Source organism: Emydura macquarii, unplaced genomic scaffold, assembly GCF_026122565.2.
Source record: "Emydura macquarii macquarii isolate MOO-44397 ecotype Brisbane River unplaced genomic scaffold, CSIRO-AGI_Emac_v2 contig_2205, whole genome shotgun sequence".
Taxonomy (NCBI): domain Eukaryota; kingdom Metazoa; phylum Chordata; order Testudines; family Chelidae; genus Emydura; species Emydura macquarii.
In genome coordinates this window covers 5493212-5510814 of record NW_027132342.1, presented here as the reverse complement: position 1 = coordinate 5510814, position 17603 = coordinate 5493212, and the positions used below count along the sequence as shown (strand labels likewise).

At 41.2% G+C, this 17603-nt stretch overlaps 1 protein-coding gene across 12 annotated transcripts in view; it reads right to left on the bottom strand.

Annotated features, from left to right (window-relative positions):
* Window positions 1–17603, bottom strand: part of SOX5 (SRY-box transcription factor 5) — an 831751-nt gene that overhangs the window by 63762 nt on the left and 750386 nt on the right. For all 12 annotated transcript variants that reach the window (XM_067559200.1, XM_067559203.1, XM_067559201.1 and 9 more), the window contains one exon: window positions 10515–10661. In XM_067559200.1, the coding sequence (XP_067415301.1) occupies window positions 10515–10661 (147 nt within the window). The remainder of the gene's footprint in view (window positions 1–10514; window positions 10662–17603) is intronic.

The window sequence follows — 17603 nt, the reverse complement described above, 5'->3', positions numbered from 1 at the left end:
CTGGAAGCTGGGTAAATTAACAATATTGGTGTCTAATCCAGTGCCCATTCCAGTCAATGCAAAAACCTCTTTGTTGACTGGATGGGCATTGGATCTCTAACCCCCTTGGAAATTCTCTTTCTGTGTTTGACAAAAGTTAGACGTTAGGTTAAAGGAAAATCCACATGGGTGCCTTGTGGTTCTTTTATGTACAGTGCACATCAGGGAAGTGTCATCCTAGGGACCTTAGCTGTTATAAATAATCGAAGAAATGAAATATAGGGTCCAATTGAACCTGCACTTATAGAGTAGAAGGTTTACTGCCTGAGCCAGAGGGGCATCTGATTTCCTTCCTGAAGAAACTCTTAGAGTCAGCCTCCCCTGCTCCATTTCAGCCTGTCTCCTTGATCGTGAGGGGCAAAATGGCTGGAGTACCATTGCTTTATGAATGGGCCAGTAGGTGCTGCTGGAATGAAACATATTCTTTGCCGTAGGATATATATTAACTTAGTGCCTACTCAAAGTAAACTACTGTAATAAAGGACCAATGACTCTTGCTTGATAGGATTTTAATACTAAGAAACAAATCAAATGTTAATGCAGGATATCCCACTATTGTACTGGTGCAGGGTAGCTATATTTGCTTTCTACATTTAAACTCAGATTTAGTATGTGGCCCTAAGTCCTCCAGATACTGACAGGATGTGTACACCCACTCTCAGCAATTTGCAGTGATGAAGAGAATGATCATGCCTATCCTGAGTACCTTTTATGCTCTCCCTCCTCACAACATGAACTTCATCCCTCTCTCCTCACTCCTGGTGCCTCCTTCCTAACAAAAACAAACTCTTCTGCATTGGTAGCCTAGCTCTCAGACCCCCGCCCTGTCCCCCAATAAACAACCCACTGCCTCCTTAGCTTTCCCCTAACACCTATATCACCAACTCCAAAAGTTCCAAAATAACAAGTCAGCCCCCAACATATCAGACATTTGGGATTATTTTTATTTGCCTTCTGATTTCAGAGTTTTTTTTGGATACGTTCGGGTCACATTTTCCAGCTTTTCTCTGGAACATGGGAGCTAAAACTCACTTAAAAAAAAAAAAACCCTGAAAGTTGGGATTCTCACATAGTCACATGACTCCAGGGTTGGGACTTCAAGAAAAACACCAAATATTGCAAACCTCCTGATAAAATCTTGAGAGTGGGCAATACTCTAACACTCTTCCCTGTGACCCTCATGGCCTCCTTATGCTCCTTGCCCACTTCTCCCATGCTGCTAGCCTCTCCTATCTGCATGGAGTCATTCTGTGCTCTATTGTTGCATGCAGTGTAGATGTAGCCATGTTGGTATCCCAGGATACCATGGTGGGTGAGGTAATATCTTTTATTGGAAAACTCCTGTTGGTGAGAGAGACAAGCTTTCAGGTCCTGAAGAAGAGCTCCAGTAAGCTCAAAAGCTTGTCTCTCTCACCAACGGAAGTTGGTCCAATAAAAGATATCACCTTCCCCCCTTGTGTGCTGTGTCCGTTGTTCTCTGCCACTCATCTGCCCTCTTCATGCTAACTCCTCCATTCATTTGCTAGTTTCCAGCTTCAGGTTGTAGAGCTTAGAATCGGTAGCAGGGAAACACAGCTAAACAAGAAGGCAGGAAGAGGCAAGGTGTTTCGAGGAGGGGACACAGCAGGGCAAACCAAGATTAACACCAGCCATGCCTCACAAGCACTCCTCACCAAGCCACACTTCCCAGGACCCAATCTCCTGCCCTCTTGGGCTCAGTCAAACTTGAAATTAGATGATCCCCAGATTCTTAGAGAGTTACCTACGGGATAAAATACTGGCAAAGGAATGATGAAAACAACAACACAACTCCAAAAAGCCAATCCTTTCTCCATTTCCTCATGATGCCTCAGATTCCATGTTGTTCCCCATATTATGCTTTAATGAAACTGTTAGGGCTGGTTGGTGAGCTGGCCATGTCAGCTCAATTGTGATCCTAGCGGCTGTAAAAAATTGTGAGGCTCCTTGTTCATTTATTTTTTATTTTATTTCTGTAAAATGCTGATCTTCCCCTGTTAGTTTTATGGACCGAGTGGTGCCCAGGAGTCAGTACTCTGTTATAATGCTTCTACAAAAATAAACAAATAGATGAATCTGAAACAAAATACTGGGATCCCAATGCTCCTGAACTCTGGGGAAGTCCGAATCAAGATCTGAACTTAATGGCTGGCCCATGTTTCTATAATGAGCCACACAGAAACTTTCGATTTAAACGTGCTCTTGAACTTCAGGCATATTTGGATCTGAATCTGTGGTTTAGGCCAATCTCTAGTAAAAATATAATGTACCTAATTCACTGCTGCTCTACTCCAGTTTAATGCCAGTGCAACCTTCCTCATTTAATGGAAATCAGCTTAAAATTGCAGCAACACAATGGTGAGTCAGGCCTGGTATTTTTACAGCTCAGAGTGGTTTTGGTGCAGGAATTTGCTGTTGTCCCATTTGGAGACTGGCTACATTCTTTAGCCTAATGCACGTACAGCTGTTTGCAATAAGTTCCTGACCTCTTAATGCTTTGCAGTAAAGGAATGTTTTGGGGAGCTGTCTGACCTCTTTACCAGCCCCTGAAAGCAGTAGTAGTAGGAACAGTGTCATGGTATCGAGCAATGCTGCCTGGTTAATGCTGTGGGGCATTTTCCCACAAGGATGGAAATGCAGAAGACACTCTTCCCTTGTAGGAAAAAAGGCAAAATGTGGCGGGGTTTCCTGGTTTGTATAAGCTAAGGAAGGCACTGAATGATACGATGGAGACCTTCACAGGGTTAGGCACATGGAACTACCCACGTCCTCGTCATCCTCACTTTGCTTCACATCTGTGTAATCAGATGCCTCATTCTGAAGCCGTATCTTTTAGAAAAGCAAAGACCTCACTCCCCTCCCCCCTCCTCCAGTAGTAGGTTTCAAAGGTTTTCTCTGTGTGCATGTCACTGTGAGTCTTGTTTTCTTCTGAGCCTGCATTATTAAAAGCGCCGACTGAGCCTGACAGAGCTGGCTCACTAGTGGCTGTGCTAGAGAGACAGCCTGATACTGGGAAGTGGAGCTGGGGAGAGTTAACCTGTAAGGGAATCCTATGAGTCCCTCCATCTATTTAATTTATTGGGGGGGAGGGGGAGAGGGGGGAAGAAGAGTACTGTGTAACTGCATTTTTGTTGGTTTTTTACATTTTTTTAATTGTGCAGAAAGACATTTTATTTTATAAGATCATCACAAATCCTATTCAGCTACATAATTTCATTGTGCTTAGAAAAATGGATAAAAATGTCATTGTTTCTGTGCTTAGCTGTTTGCATTTATTGTGTATATGGAGAAAAGGCAAGGAAAGGAAAATACTATCAGTCACCAACAATTCTTTCCACATATTTCATCTAAGTAACATGAGTAACTTATATTTCATCTAGTAACAAGGAAAAGACTTCCAGTTAAATGGACAGGTTGGTAACATTTTATCCATCATGAAATGGACATAAACACCACCTAAGAAATACAGAAAGGGGCAAAGCTGTAAAAGCAAGTGTCAATCACTAACTCTGTATATATCACTGCATCTATAACATTAACCATTGTATTAACTATTTTACAGCTGTGTTCTAGTCCCATTGGGTGGTTTGGGAACGGCAGTGGGGAATGTGAGCTTTGAACAATTTGAACATGGCTTAAGTTTACTCTGGTTTAACTGTCACGTGGACAGGGCTAAATGCTGTTGCTCATTTTTTACCCGAATGTTTAATCAAAGTTTGGGATCCTGGGGATGTTCCAGCTGGGGGTAAAAATTGATGACGGAATCTTGTATTTTCTTTAATCTGCTTCTCCAAATGCAGGAGGAACTAGAAACAAAATAACAGTTTCTTAACTCTCAGTCACAAGCCTCTTTAGCCAACACCAGACCCAAAAAATTCACTCTCTAGCATTTTCCAAGTTTATACACAGCTCTCATAGGTCAGCTATTTGACTTTCTTCTTTTTGCCTCTCTCTCTCTCTCTCATGCACACACTCTACCCAAAACAATACTGAGTAAAAATCCATCCCCCACCTAGTCTAAAACTCCTGGGCAGGTTCATTTAACCTTTTTGTTTTAGGTGGGAGGCTTGTGATTATTTAGCTTGACTGTTATGTTAACTAAAGGGTGGGGTCACACCCAATTTCAAAGAGGTCTGTGACCCATACAGTCACCAATACCTCTCAGCATAACATTATTCTATTCCAGTGCCAAAAATTCCCGTGGATTCATTCACAGGGATTTCCAAACTAGTGGAATGGAAAAGGCTCTGTCCAGTCCAGAAATACATGCAAATAAATAAAGCCTGCAAACCTTCCAGATAAGCATGCTTCAAACACAGACCCAAAATTCTAACAGTAATAGAGTAACTCACATTCATACAGAGCCTTTCATTTCAAAAGATCCCTAATACTGTGCATGTTGTAAATAGGAATAGCTTCATTTACTGATGAAATAGTCACCTTTGAGGTGTAGCTAGCATTTATATCAATAAAGAGGAATGTAGTTGCCCTTAGTATACTTGCGCTGAGGTGTTTAACTCAGTTCCAGTCTCTCTCTTCTACACTAGTAACCAAACACTATCTACACCAGTTGAGGGCCACTGTTAACAATGGGTCATCTTCCTAATGAAGACAGCCCCTTCATGTCTCTGATCTACCTCACAGTGTTGTTGTGAAGGGCAGTTTGTTGGTGTTTCCAAAATGCTTTGCGATAATGAGATAAAAAGATGCTATAGAAGGGAGAATGTTGACATTCTTCATTTGAATGAGCAATGTATTCAGTATCTAGAGAATGAAGTAAATTCCTTACCTATAGTGTGTTCAATCCTGAAAGCCAACACCAGCACAAAACAGGAAAGCCCTATGCTTAGGTGCAAGGAACCAACCTTACCATTCAACAGCTAAGCTACTCTGCAATAGTTGATGGTCTGAGGGGAGAAGCAATCTAATATAACTGTTTAAATAATAAATAGGAGTGTACTTTTCTTCCCTAATACATTAGCCAAAAGTATTTGTCTGAGTTATAATTCTCATGTACAGAACACTAGACATTAAGATTAAGATTCTGATTCTCTACTATGTCGGAGCTGGGGTCAGATGTAGTGGACAGGAGATGCTGTAGCTAGCAGGTTGTGGCTTTCTGATTTAGGCCCACCTAGGCCTTGGGTAAGATGGAGCAGGCGTGGACCTGGAAAACTTACACTGCTGGTACAAGGTCTCTCATGGTCCCTCCCACTTCCTCCTTCTCATTAAGTAGGGGGTGAGGATGTCATTGGTGCAGGTGACTGCGACACCAACTCAGTGTCAGCAAATATTCTCCCTACCCAGGAGAATGCCCCATGAGGAATCTCCAGGCAGTTTAAGGCCAATTGGCATTGCATAAGAGAATCCAGCCCTAAATCTTTTGAAGTTGATTCTGTTGCTGGTTATAGGCACAAGGGCAGATTTTCAATCCTTTTTTCATTTTGGTGATCGGAGAACTAGATAATGAGAAAATAAAGTACCATCCTCACTTAAGGATTCACACTGACATTTCTGTGGATATTTGCAGTTGAAGAGAATCTGATTGTGTATATCCAACTGGTTAGTGCTGTTTCTGGCTTGTCTGAAACACATTTCCTTTCCTCGTCACAACTCCCAGGTGCTACTGCTGAGCAAATTGTAACATCACTGCCAGAAGTGTTTGAAAAGAACAAAAATCATGAATTAGACAATCTGTATGCTGTTGCCATTGACTCTGACTTGGGTTAGGTCTGGGGTCATAACAAGGTTAAAAGAAAAGCACCCAGGAATTCTCTCTTTACATTTCACACTGAATTGCTCTTGTTTTTGCAGATGCTGCAGACAGTGCACCATACTATCAAGAGACATTTAGTTGCATTTACAAACTACACTGAGAATTCACCCAAGAACCAAAATACCTTGAAAGAATATATATAAAGGGCTGGGAACTTGCACAGAAAAGGCACTAAATGTTGCATGTATTTGTGCAAGGCAAAAAGTGATGAACATGCAATGAAGTGCAGGGAAATCTTAGTGTGAATAGATGATATGCTGTTGCATGGCTACCAGATTGCTCCTTTCCTAAACCAGGGATATGTTTTAAGAGGCAGAGGGCCTGATCCAGAGCTCAATGAGGTCAATGGGAGATCATATGTGTAGCTAAGAGCTTCATTACCATGAAGAGGATGTCTCTCCAGACATGCACATAATTCTCCACCATGTTACACACATTAGGCAGCAGGCAAGCCGGGGGGGTTGTGATTGGACTATGCTGCCAAGCATCGAACCTTAGCTGAGCCTACTCTCACCTTCTCACTTATGCCACAACCACCTTGGGCATCTGGCTGAGCAGCATGAAAGTACTTGCAGAATCAAGGCCAAAATGTGCTTAAAACGGACTCTGGAAATCCAGCACAATTTGGCAAATTTACGAGATAGTTGCCTTTCAAAGGGGCTGTGGAGGAGGCCTTGGTAAATTTGAATGGTGTGATTAGCATGCCGGCTGTCACAAAAACTGTTAAAGGAAAAGCTGTGTTAAAATCCATTTCCGCAAGATACACACATTTTCTTTTGGATGTATTCCACCAGCTCTGTTTCTTAAATCAGTTTTCCTGGCAGACAGATTCCATTCTGGAAAAATGCATGACACCAACTCAGTTTCCTGCCTGAAAACTCAACAGAATGCGCAGCAGGACATAATGGTGCATCTCCTCCATGGTTTTCTAAAAGTCACACCACAAGAATCTAAGAAGTAAATTTGAATGCTTGGGGACACAACTGTCGAAAGGCCAGTGAGACACAGAAGATAGCAGGTTAGTCTGAACAGCCCAGTGTTCAAAGACTGATGAGGGCAACTGGTAAAAGGCTTGCTAAGACAGGGGTTGCCAACATCTTAAAGGGGTTTCAGTGATGTCTTCAAGTCTTACTAGATTTAAAGGATGAACCTTGGCAAACTCCCCCCGACGTTTCTCAGCACATCTAGAGCCAGCGGTTGTTCGATCTGCTGCTGAGCCTGACTTTGAAGCATCTTTGAAAAGAGCAGTACAGTAACTTTAAATTTCTAGTCAAAGGAAAAAAAACCCACATCTTTTCAAAAGTGACCCAGATGTTTTCCAATACCTTAAAACACTCTCATGTGGGGCTGCCTCCTTGTCTATGAACACTTGAGCATATTTCCAAAGCTGTGCCAGTGTAAACTGTGGGCTGCCAATGGAGATTCAGCAAACAATCTCCTGAAAGCTTGTCTGAGGCACTAGCTATTTATGTATAGAGACGTTACATACTGCATCTTAATGAGCCTTTTCCCCCAGAAAGACCCCCTGATTCAACTTTATGAACCAAGTTGCCTCTGGAAAAATTGGGCTGTGAAACCCAGATAGGTCTTCATTGGTAATAACTGAAATAATATGGTCACATAAAGCAAATACTGTGGGAAATGTTGGTGCAAACAAGCTTTGTAAAATCAAAGAAAGACTCATGCAGATGCAAACTAAGGTATATCACCATGCATATTATACACAGTTTAAACATGCATGATTCAGTTTCTGGTGCTGTCACACATTCACCACTGTCTTCCTAGCTAAGTCTTTACCCAGTTTTAGAAGGTTCATTCTATTTATTGTAGGCACTATAAAGATTTCTTTATCATTTAGTATTATATACATAATTGTGTTCCTATGGTGAGTTCAAAGCTCAGTATAGCACTTGCACAACACCACAGGCAGGTCAGGTGACCTTTCTCCAATTCTCCTCTCCCTGGTGCTGAGGACAGACAAAGTGATATGTCTGTCATACGCCATTACCATTAGAACAGAATCTTGTTCTTTTATTACAACTGAACTCCGCCGGATTTCTCAGCAGGAATGCTAAGTGAAATCAATGTCTTGGGTTTCCAGGCTGAGCTTGGAGGTCACAGCCACTCTATCATTTCTCAGCATTATCCTTTCTCTCTCTCTCTGAGTCTCCAACTGGCACACAGCAGATTGAAAACAGCATGCATCAGAAGGCTCATGCTGCACAATTTTACAGCCTTTTGGAGCCCCCCCTCCTTTCCTAGTGGCCCATTCTTTTTCTTCAATTTGCAAATAAGTTCTGTTTGTGTGCTTCTGCAGAGTTGTGAGTCAAAGGCGCTGGAACACCTATGAATAAGGAGAAGTAATAAAAAAGACAAGGAAGAACAGAGCTGATTTAGACAGCTGCCAATAGGATGGTTTTGCCGACATTACCAGCCAGGTAAGCCTTATAATTTCATGAGTGCCACAAAATAAATACTGTCCCCCATCAGGTCTCATCAGACATTCTGTTTGTGCCAAGTAGATCCAAAAACAACATCGGGATCTTAAGTGCCATGGAATCTCTTTAACAAGCAATTGGACACACACAGAAAATCCTTGTAAAATGCGCAAACATTTCTTGTTAACCACACAAACTGTTTGGAAAAAAGCACATCACTGGGGGCCAAATGGCTTTGGATTGATAGCTTTGCACTACATAAAAGAGATGCTCACACGAAGGAAAAAGTTGGGGATGTCAAAAAGTTTGCATTGAGAAGAGGAGAAATTAAATGTAGACCTTCAGTTTGATTCATTAACACAACAGGCTCTGGGTTCTAAGCATTCCTTTCATTTTTCTGACCATGTATCTCATTGAGCTGACAATGGTATTATTTATTTGTCAAGCTATTTTTAATTCATACAGCTTTACTGTTAGGCTAAAAACTAAGATGCTACTGTCAATTCAAGGAATCTTTTCTGACATGATAAAGGACATGGACAGCATGCTAGAGGACACCGAAGGAAAGGAAGGACACATTTCATCAAGTTTTTCTGTCACTTAAATGGGGATGCTTTTTACTTGTTTGCCTTGGCTAAATCCTTGTTTTAGATGTTTTAATAAGGTACGGAGTGATGTGCCACTCCAAAATGTGACCAGTTTCCTTATGTCACCTGAGAAATAAATTGAGCACATCTTATTCTGGACAGTGGATTTAATGAGTTGATCTTTGGTGAGATAGAGCAGCTCAAAGATTAGATACTTTAGAGATACAAGAAATAATAAGTGGAATTTTCAAAAGCATTTAAGTGATTTAGGAGCATGAATCCCATTTAAAAGTCAATGGGACTTGTGCTCCTAAGTCACCTAGGTCCTTTTGAAAATCTTATCTATTTTATTATATATCTATTGTTTATACCTCTCTCTGTCTACGTGTAGATATAGCCACAAATGATGGTCCTTATTCTGCAACCTCTGAGTTGCACTTATGCAAGTAATCTCACCAAATACCACTGGAGTAGTTCCATTGAGCACAGAACTTAATCTGGATTCTTTAATGTGACTGGTTCAGGTTTCTTACCATTCAACACAGCTGGGTCGGATGGGGGCTGCTGAAACAGGTTCTACAATACATTAATGCTAATCCAAAGAGGAAAGTAATCAAAAGATATGGAAACCATTTTCTTTGGGGTCTTATGGTCCACTGTATTGTATGCATATCTGATTTAAATGGATAAAGTCACTAAAATGGATTTAGCAACAGAAAAAAGATGTGTCTAATTTATTTGGCATGTGCATTTACCCTAGTTCATTTTGTCCAGGCAAAGAACATGGAGGGACAGCGTGAAATAGGAGCTTGAAGGTAAGGAGAAGTATACTCTGAGAGAAAGATAATGTATCTGATTCTGAGCAACTGAATCCTCAACAAACAATTGCTAAGAAACTACAGAATCTCAATTTAAGTTCACTTGGCTGATAGTCCAATGACATTTCAACCTGTTATGTGGCTATGATGCATTCTGTGCCTTTGTCTTAGCTGTAGCCAACTTGCCAAACGCAGGCGGGGTTTTGAAGATTTGACTAAAATTGCTAACCTGACCTTCAAAGAGAGCATAAATCTCATTCCACAACCACCTCCAAATTACTCTTGGTAGACCTCTTCATTTTATAAACAAGATTAAAATCTATTCTGTGATGCAATGACCACCAATTTAGAGTCAGTCCTGCCATGGATATGTACATAGGGCCCCCACTGATTTCAGTGCATGAACCCCAGGACAGAATTTGGCCCTGGATGAGATGCCATGCTGCTGTTAGCTTTTGTTGCGGTACCACTTACATTGCTAAGAGTGAAAGGTTGGGGGGAAATAGATTGGGAGGCATGTGGCCTTAGTCTTTCGCACATTACCAAAGGATGGAAGAAATAATAATCTTGTGGCTCAGGCATTAGAAGAAGAGCTGTATCAGTTCCCAGCTCTGCTGCTGGCTTCCTCTGTGACCTTGGGCCAGTCACGTATTGTCACTGTGCCTGAATTCCCCATCAGTTAACTGGGGAGATGAGTACTTTCCCTATGAAATAAGGGTACTGTGAAGATAAATCTGTAACCACTTGGGAGGTGCTCAGATATATTGACAGGGACCATGTAAATATGGAGATAGAAATACCACGTTGCAACATGTGCGCCTTTAAAATGGCACAGTACCTTGCTTTTGGGTGGAGGACTGTTTGTGCTCTTGTCTGTGTGGATACTGGTAGGGGATACGGCAGCGCCAAGATTGCCTTGGGGTATGCCAGGTATCTTGCCTCCCGGAGAGACCTGCATTGCCGCAAGCTGGGCAGCATACAACTGCTGTGAAGAAAAGACAGGAGAGAGAGAGAAAATAAGACATCGCCCATGAATAAATGAATACAACTTTCAAAAATTTCTCCTACTGGATACTGTTTTATCTAGCGTACTGGCATATTTCAAGACTGAAGCTGCCACTTCATCTTTTTGTGAGTCATTCCTCAGGGGAGGAATGACAGACGTCACATGTGAAATGGCCTGGCTTCCGTGTGCGTCAAGGGATTGAAAACAAATAATAGTTAGACGACTTCATGCCTTGCCTCAGCCATTTGGTCAATCATTTTGCTTCCTGAAAGGACCTGACCATAAAAGCATCCCATCCCATCAATCTTACATTTCACCCAGCCTGTGACATTTGCCATCATCATATTGTTCACTCTGCTGGTATGTTACAACCCTCTATGGTGTGTGTGGCTTGTAAGTTTTGACTGTAAGCTCTTTGGGGCAGGGACTCTTTGCTGCTTTGTGTTTGCACAGCACCTAACACAATAAGGCCCTGCTCTCAGTTGGTCCTCAGGCACTTCTGTAATAAACATTAACAACAATACACTAATTATTTTGCATTATATTACAGTGGCAACTAGAGGCTACAATCAAGAACCTCTTTTGTGTTAGGTGGAGCACAAACATATGGTAAGAATGAAAAAAAGTCCTAAATATTAAAGGCCCTGAGCCATTAAGGGACTTAATTATATTTTAACTTTAAGCACATGAGTACTGACATCAAAGTCACGTGTTTAAAGTTAAGCATTGTCTTAACTGCTTTGCTGGTTTGGGGCCCAGAACTGAGAGGAAATAGGTAATCTGGCTGTGCACGCAAGCAACCTAAGAGGAGAGGAGAAAACAATTACCAGGAGCAAGAAAAGCAGCATTTGATATGACACAGACAGATTTATGAAGGAGAACAAAAATGAAGCCGGATAGAAGTCTGAATGGCTCAGGGAAAGTTAACAGGATAACAGAACCTTTCACCCCTTGGTCACAGAGTCAGTTTCAACATCAAGCCAGATCCATGGTGACCAGGCTTGGGGAGGTGTTCCAAGTAAAGCTCGGTAAAACAATGTACGAAGATACTGCCTCTGGCTATGTGCACAAATATCACATGGAGTATATATGCTCTATAAAGAATATATGATGGTGTGGTCAAATGTGCAGGTTTCAGTGTCACGAGTTTAGGGTGATTTATAGGGCTTATGCATACTGAAGACCTGAGTGATCTATGCAAGTCATCCCAAACCTTGATATCTCATCACACTACCATGTTTTTTTCTGTATAGCCTTTCTGCCTGTATTGTGTCCAGTAGTCCTGCTCCTCTTACTGTTTTAAATTTAAGCTGTTTCGACTCCTTTACATTTAATTGATTTTGCACCAAGTCCTTCCTTATTTCCTCTTCTCTCCTTCTCTTCTTTCGTTTAATATTCTTCTCACTTTTGTTTCTTTTAATTTTCTTTTTTACTTCTTCATTTTTACCTCTGCTTATTCCTCATTTTTCTTTCTTGACATTCATCTCTTCCCTTCTTCCTCCACTCTCTCTACTTCCCTTTCATCCATTCATGAATTCTTTCATTTTCTCCCTCCTTTTCCTCACACACACACCTACTTATTTATTCATTCATTCTCCCTGTCATCCTCACCCAACCCCAGCCAACCTCAGTCACCCAGCCACAAGTCACAGTGATGGATGCAAAATAAATGTCTGAACAGACTGATGGGGCATGCTCACTCACCCTTTAACGGGGCCTTAAAAAGGAGCCACTCCTGCAGCCAAGTAGGAAGAAAGGAATGGGGACTTTGATGCAGCAAACAAGAGCTGCTGCAGCAATAGTGCAAAGAGAACCAAGCTTCTTTCCCCAAAGTAGAATTGGGTGGGGAGGGTGGCAGTTCTTGAAGAGGCAAAGGGGATACGGCTGTGCAACAGCTCAATATAGTAGCACTTTGAATCAGGGGAGCTGTCCAGACAAGATACATACCTGGGTGGAAGCAGATCAATGCCAGCTGAGACAGGGATGAGACTGCTAGACAAGTGCCAGTCTGAGTTAGGCAGCAAAAGTTGTATGACAAAAAGGTATGGAACTGCTTGTGGGAGGAGAAAAGGCAACAAAATGGCCAGCTGAACTGGAAGACAGTAGGCCCCATAAAGGGCCTACAGGACAACAGATATTAGAGTGATGAAAACATAGATTACACACCAAAGAGAAGGACAAAGGCAGGAGTTATCTGTACAGGACCTTAAAGGTAATGATGAGGGAGTTTTAACGTGAACTGGAAGGTGGCATTTAGTGGGCACTACGGATGATCCATGACACAGTATGATTATAAAGTTGTGCTAATCAATTGACAGAGTCGTGAGTCAGAAAATAATATTCTCCCTCAGAGCTTGGAAATGCTCATGTTCTATTATTCTTTAAGAGTGGATATTCAAATAGGACACTACCCTGAGTGGAAAGGGGAGCCCCTAACTCAAGTAGGTCCGTGACACTGGATAGAATTTCCAATTTCTCCACATCCTATCCCTAATCCAAATACCAGATCAGGCATGCCCATCTGTACGGGACATGTGTATGTCATAGTGACCAAGAGTTTGTACCACTTTACAGCTGTGAGTGGTCTGTGTGAAATGGCTTGGAAGCAGTCAATCCTAGGTGAGAGCTGTTTGCAGTGTTATCATCATCCAGCTTTCTTGGAGGCCTAAAAAGAAAGATTCCAACCCTACCCCCGCACATACCAGATCTTCTGCCCCAAACCACCACTCGATGATATTTTTTTAATGACATATCGTCATTGCAAGGTTGCGAGGGCAGTACTTGGCCTCATGTGCATGATCTGGCACTGAAACTAAAGGGTAGCTGGGTAAGAGCAATCTCTGCAAATAGCTGGACCAGCTCCTGCTACTATAGACTCCATTTAAAAATGGTATAACTGACTTTTTGAGTAAATAAAAAGTTAGTAAAGCTAAATGGTTCCCAGCTGTGAAGGGACAAAGGGTTGGATTCTTAATTAGCCAGTGAGATTACTCCCACAGTCCTGCCCATATTGAAAAATGGAATGAAACATACAATATGCAGGACACATTTCAGCTTGTTAATGTTGTCGCACGAGTTTGACCTTTGACATTACTGAATGTGTCTATTCAAATTTAATCATTTCAGGGGATGATGGCTTATGCCAAACAAAAGGACATTGATATGGACACATCCTGTGAATTGAGATAGCTAATGGATAACAAATAAGAGAGTTTATGGCTATGGTAAATAAAGCAATCAAACTCAAACAAAGGGACAGTTCTACCCTGAGGTCCACAACAGAGAACCTCAAAATTTGGAATAATTTATGCAATGTAAAGGCTGCCAGCAGTCTTTATACTGAATTGGTGAGTCAACACAGTCTGTATCCTGCCATCATCCACAACGTGTATATTTTACGCATCCTCAGATCTTTCACAGTGAGGAAGGTGGCACCTCAAAATGAAATGGGTATAATTTACTCCATACAAGTGCTGGAATAAACCATTCTTGAGCCTTAAATGTAGGCCCAAAAGGGAACTTCCCAACTACTGGAGATTTGTACAGGACTTTTAGCTAATTACAGACACAAATGCAATCTCCAGCACTTAGGGATGTCATGCAGCTGTATAAGAACCCCTGGAGTACTCTGACTTCATAGGCCATTGAGTGGTTTACCTTCACCATGGTATTTAGCTGGTGTAAATTGGCAAAACTCCATTAATTATGCCAATTTATACAACAGTTTATTTTTGCTGTCTTATGACCAAAAAAAAATATTCTGCAGGTAATAGGACAGACAATATTATTATGGACTTTTTTCTTCTTCAAAAAGTGCAGAACTGGATCTTTAAAAAACAATTACATCTTAAATCTTTTATTTATTTATAACCAAATAATCATCTTTCAGATGCCCTGCCCATATGCAGTATTGTTTACTGTCTTCTCATTAAACTATTATGAAAAACTGTGTATATGCAGAATTACAGCACAAAAGAACAACTGGTTACACTTTAAAATGAAAACCAGTTATTTTTATATTATTGAACCTGTCTCTGTTCTTAAGTCATTAAGCAACCCCCCGCCTTCCCCGCAGGTCATCACCTAAAACATTTATAATTCATCCTATATATTAACCAGGAATATTCTGCTGAACTCTCCACTGCTAACGGCGCTTGCCTTGGTGACTGTGTAGTACATCAATAGCACAGCCTTAAGGTTAGACTGGCTTTGAAAACTTCCCCCTTGGGCATTGTTATTATATGTTAACAATGCTCATTACTGCTTTGAGGATCAACTAAAAATGAGATCTTGTTCTATTAATAAGGAGAATGAGAATAGCAATTCTTAAAAGATTTGAAAAAATATATCTTAGAAATTATGTGTTTTTATAATACCACACTAATATTAAAATAATTTGTATTTGTGAAGTGTTGAGATTAATATCTTTTCTCAACCAAAAAAAAAAAAAAAAGGAATAAAAAAAGCAAGCAGCATTGGATACTGAATCAGTTATAGGGCTAAATTTGTCTCTGGTGTAACTTGTGATTTCAATGGAGTTATCACAGGGAAGAATTTGGTCCCCTGTGTATAAAGGTTTGGAATTGTGGATTGATCCAACACTTGAAATTCTGTGTCATTCTAAGTCCCATCACTAAATACATACATATGAATGGGCCCTGTTCTCACTTCGTAGCTGTGATAGCTTTGCAGGATTTGAATGAAGAAGTGGTATAAAATGTAATTCTCTTAATCAAAATAAAAGAATTTTATCTTCTTCACTGTGAATTTGATGCTTATCTAAGGAAATGTATCAAGTGTACCAAAGGAAGTGTGTGTGGGAGACTGAGGTGGTTTGGGCTTCATTGCTCATTTCCAAAAAGTGGGTGAAGAAATTAGGGGGGGAGGAGAGAAAGAATTCACCCAAACCGAAAAGTTACATGTATCCTCCTCTTGAATATTTTTTTAAACCACTGGTGAGTTGTAGAAAGCTGCCCTTATCAGCAACACGTGATAAATCTGCCCAGATTTCACATGCACACAGTTCTTCACCAAAGTCTTTAATATATCAAAGGTTCAAATATTAGATATTCCTTTCTTCATTTTCCATCAATTTTTCCTTCAAAGATTGCTAAATCAAATTTACAAAGGTGCAGAAAAGGACCTGGGGGTAACAGTGGATAAAAAGCTGGATATGAGTCAGCAGTGTGCCCTGGTTGTCAAGAAGGCTAATAGCATATTGGGCTGCATTAGGAGGGGCATTGCCAGCAGGTCACGGGAAGTGATTTTTCCCCTCTATTCGGCATTGGTGAGGCCGTATTTAGAGTATTGTGTCCAGTTTTGGGCCCCCCACTACAAAAAGGATGTGGACAAGTTGAAGAGAGTACAGCGGAGGGCAACAAAAATGATTAGGGGGCTGGAGCACAGGACTTATGAGGAGAGGTTAAGGGAACTGGGCTTGTTTAGTCTGCAAAAGAGAAGAATGAGGGGAGATTTGATAGCAGCCTTTAAGTACCTGAAAGGGGGTTCCAGGGAGGATGGGGCTAGGCTGTTCTCGGTGGTGGCAGATGACCGAACAAGGAGCAACAGTCTCAAGTTGCAGCTGGGGAGGTCTAGGTTGGACATTAGGAAAAAGTTTTTCACTAGGAGGGTGGTGAAGCATTGGAATGGGTTACCTAGGGAGGTGGTGGAATCTCCATCTTTAGAGGTTTTTAAGCTGCGTCTTGATAAAGCCCTGGCTGGGATGATATAGCTGAGGTTCGTCCTGCTTTGAGCAGGGGTTGGACTAGATGACCTCCTGAGGTCCCTTCCAACTCTAATATTCTATGATTCTAATTTGTATCTGCACAGAGTGCATCTGCATGGGCAGACTTTAGCATTTGGGTGCCCAGAGGGCTATTTGCCAGCATAAAAACATGGGATTTTGAATACAAAAGGAGGCATGGGCACAAATTTAAGAGGTTCTTTTAAAATCCAGCCCCCACAGTCCATTACAAAGCAAATTTTACTTATCTAAAGTGGCTGAGTGCCAGTTTTTAGTTTAGGGAACCTCAAGATAATGACAATATAGCACAGGATCTCGGTCTGCATTGACACCTTTTTATGTATTTTTTCTTTAAGACTTCAGTGGCACTAGGTATCCAGTAACGATTATTGCTTTGTATGCAGTGTGCCCTTATCCCATCCAAAGGGCATTAATACAGTACTAGCAGCAGACAATGTATAAAAGACAGGAGTTTTTCAGGGCAACAGAAGTACCATCATTGACAGCATCCACTTGGATGAACCATATTCAGACATTTTAATACTTATTTGCCATAATTCTCAGAAACTGCTGTACACATCCACATGCATGTAGACATTGCCTTTTTGTGACAGAAGAATATTATGTAGATCATAGAGACTAGAGTGCATGGTAACAAGCCATATTGTTCTGTTTCATGGCCATAATGATCACCTAACTTCTATTCATTTCCAACTACAGGTTTGTACTATACTTTAACCCAGAGGAGAAAGGCATAACAAGAATCAATGGCTGGAATTTAAAGCCAGACAAATTCAAATCAGATTAAAACTAAGGGATATTTTTTAACAGTGAGGGTGATTAACCACTGGAAAAAACTTCCAGGGGAAGTGGTGGATTCTTTCTCTTTTGAAGTCTTCAGATCAAGACAAGAGGATTTAACAGTCCCTTCTGACTTTAAAAATCTATCCGGCTAACTAAGGGCACGTTTACACTGCCACAGCGGTAGGCACCAATGCAGTGGCAGTCAATGGGAGAGCGCTCTCCTGTTGACTGAATTAGTCCACCGCCCCGAAAGGCAGAAGGTAGTGTTGTGAAGATGCTGCGCTTCGAAGACGTAAGTCCGTTGACATGAGATACGCTAGTTACTCTATGTAACTAGCGTATCTCATGTCGACCAGCATGGCAGTGTAGACCAG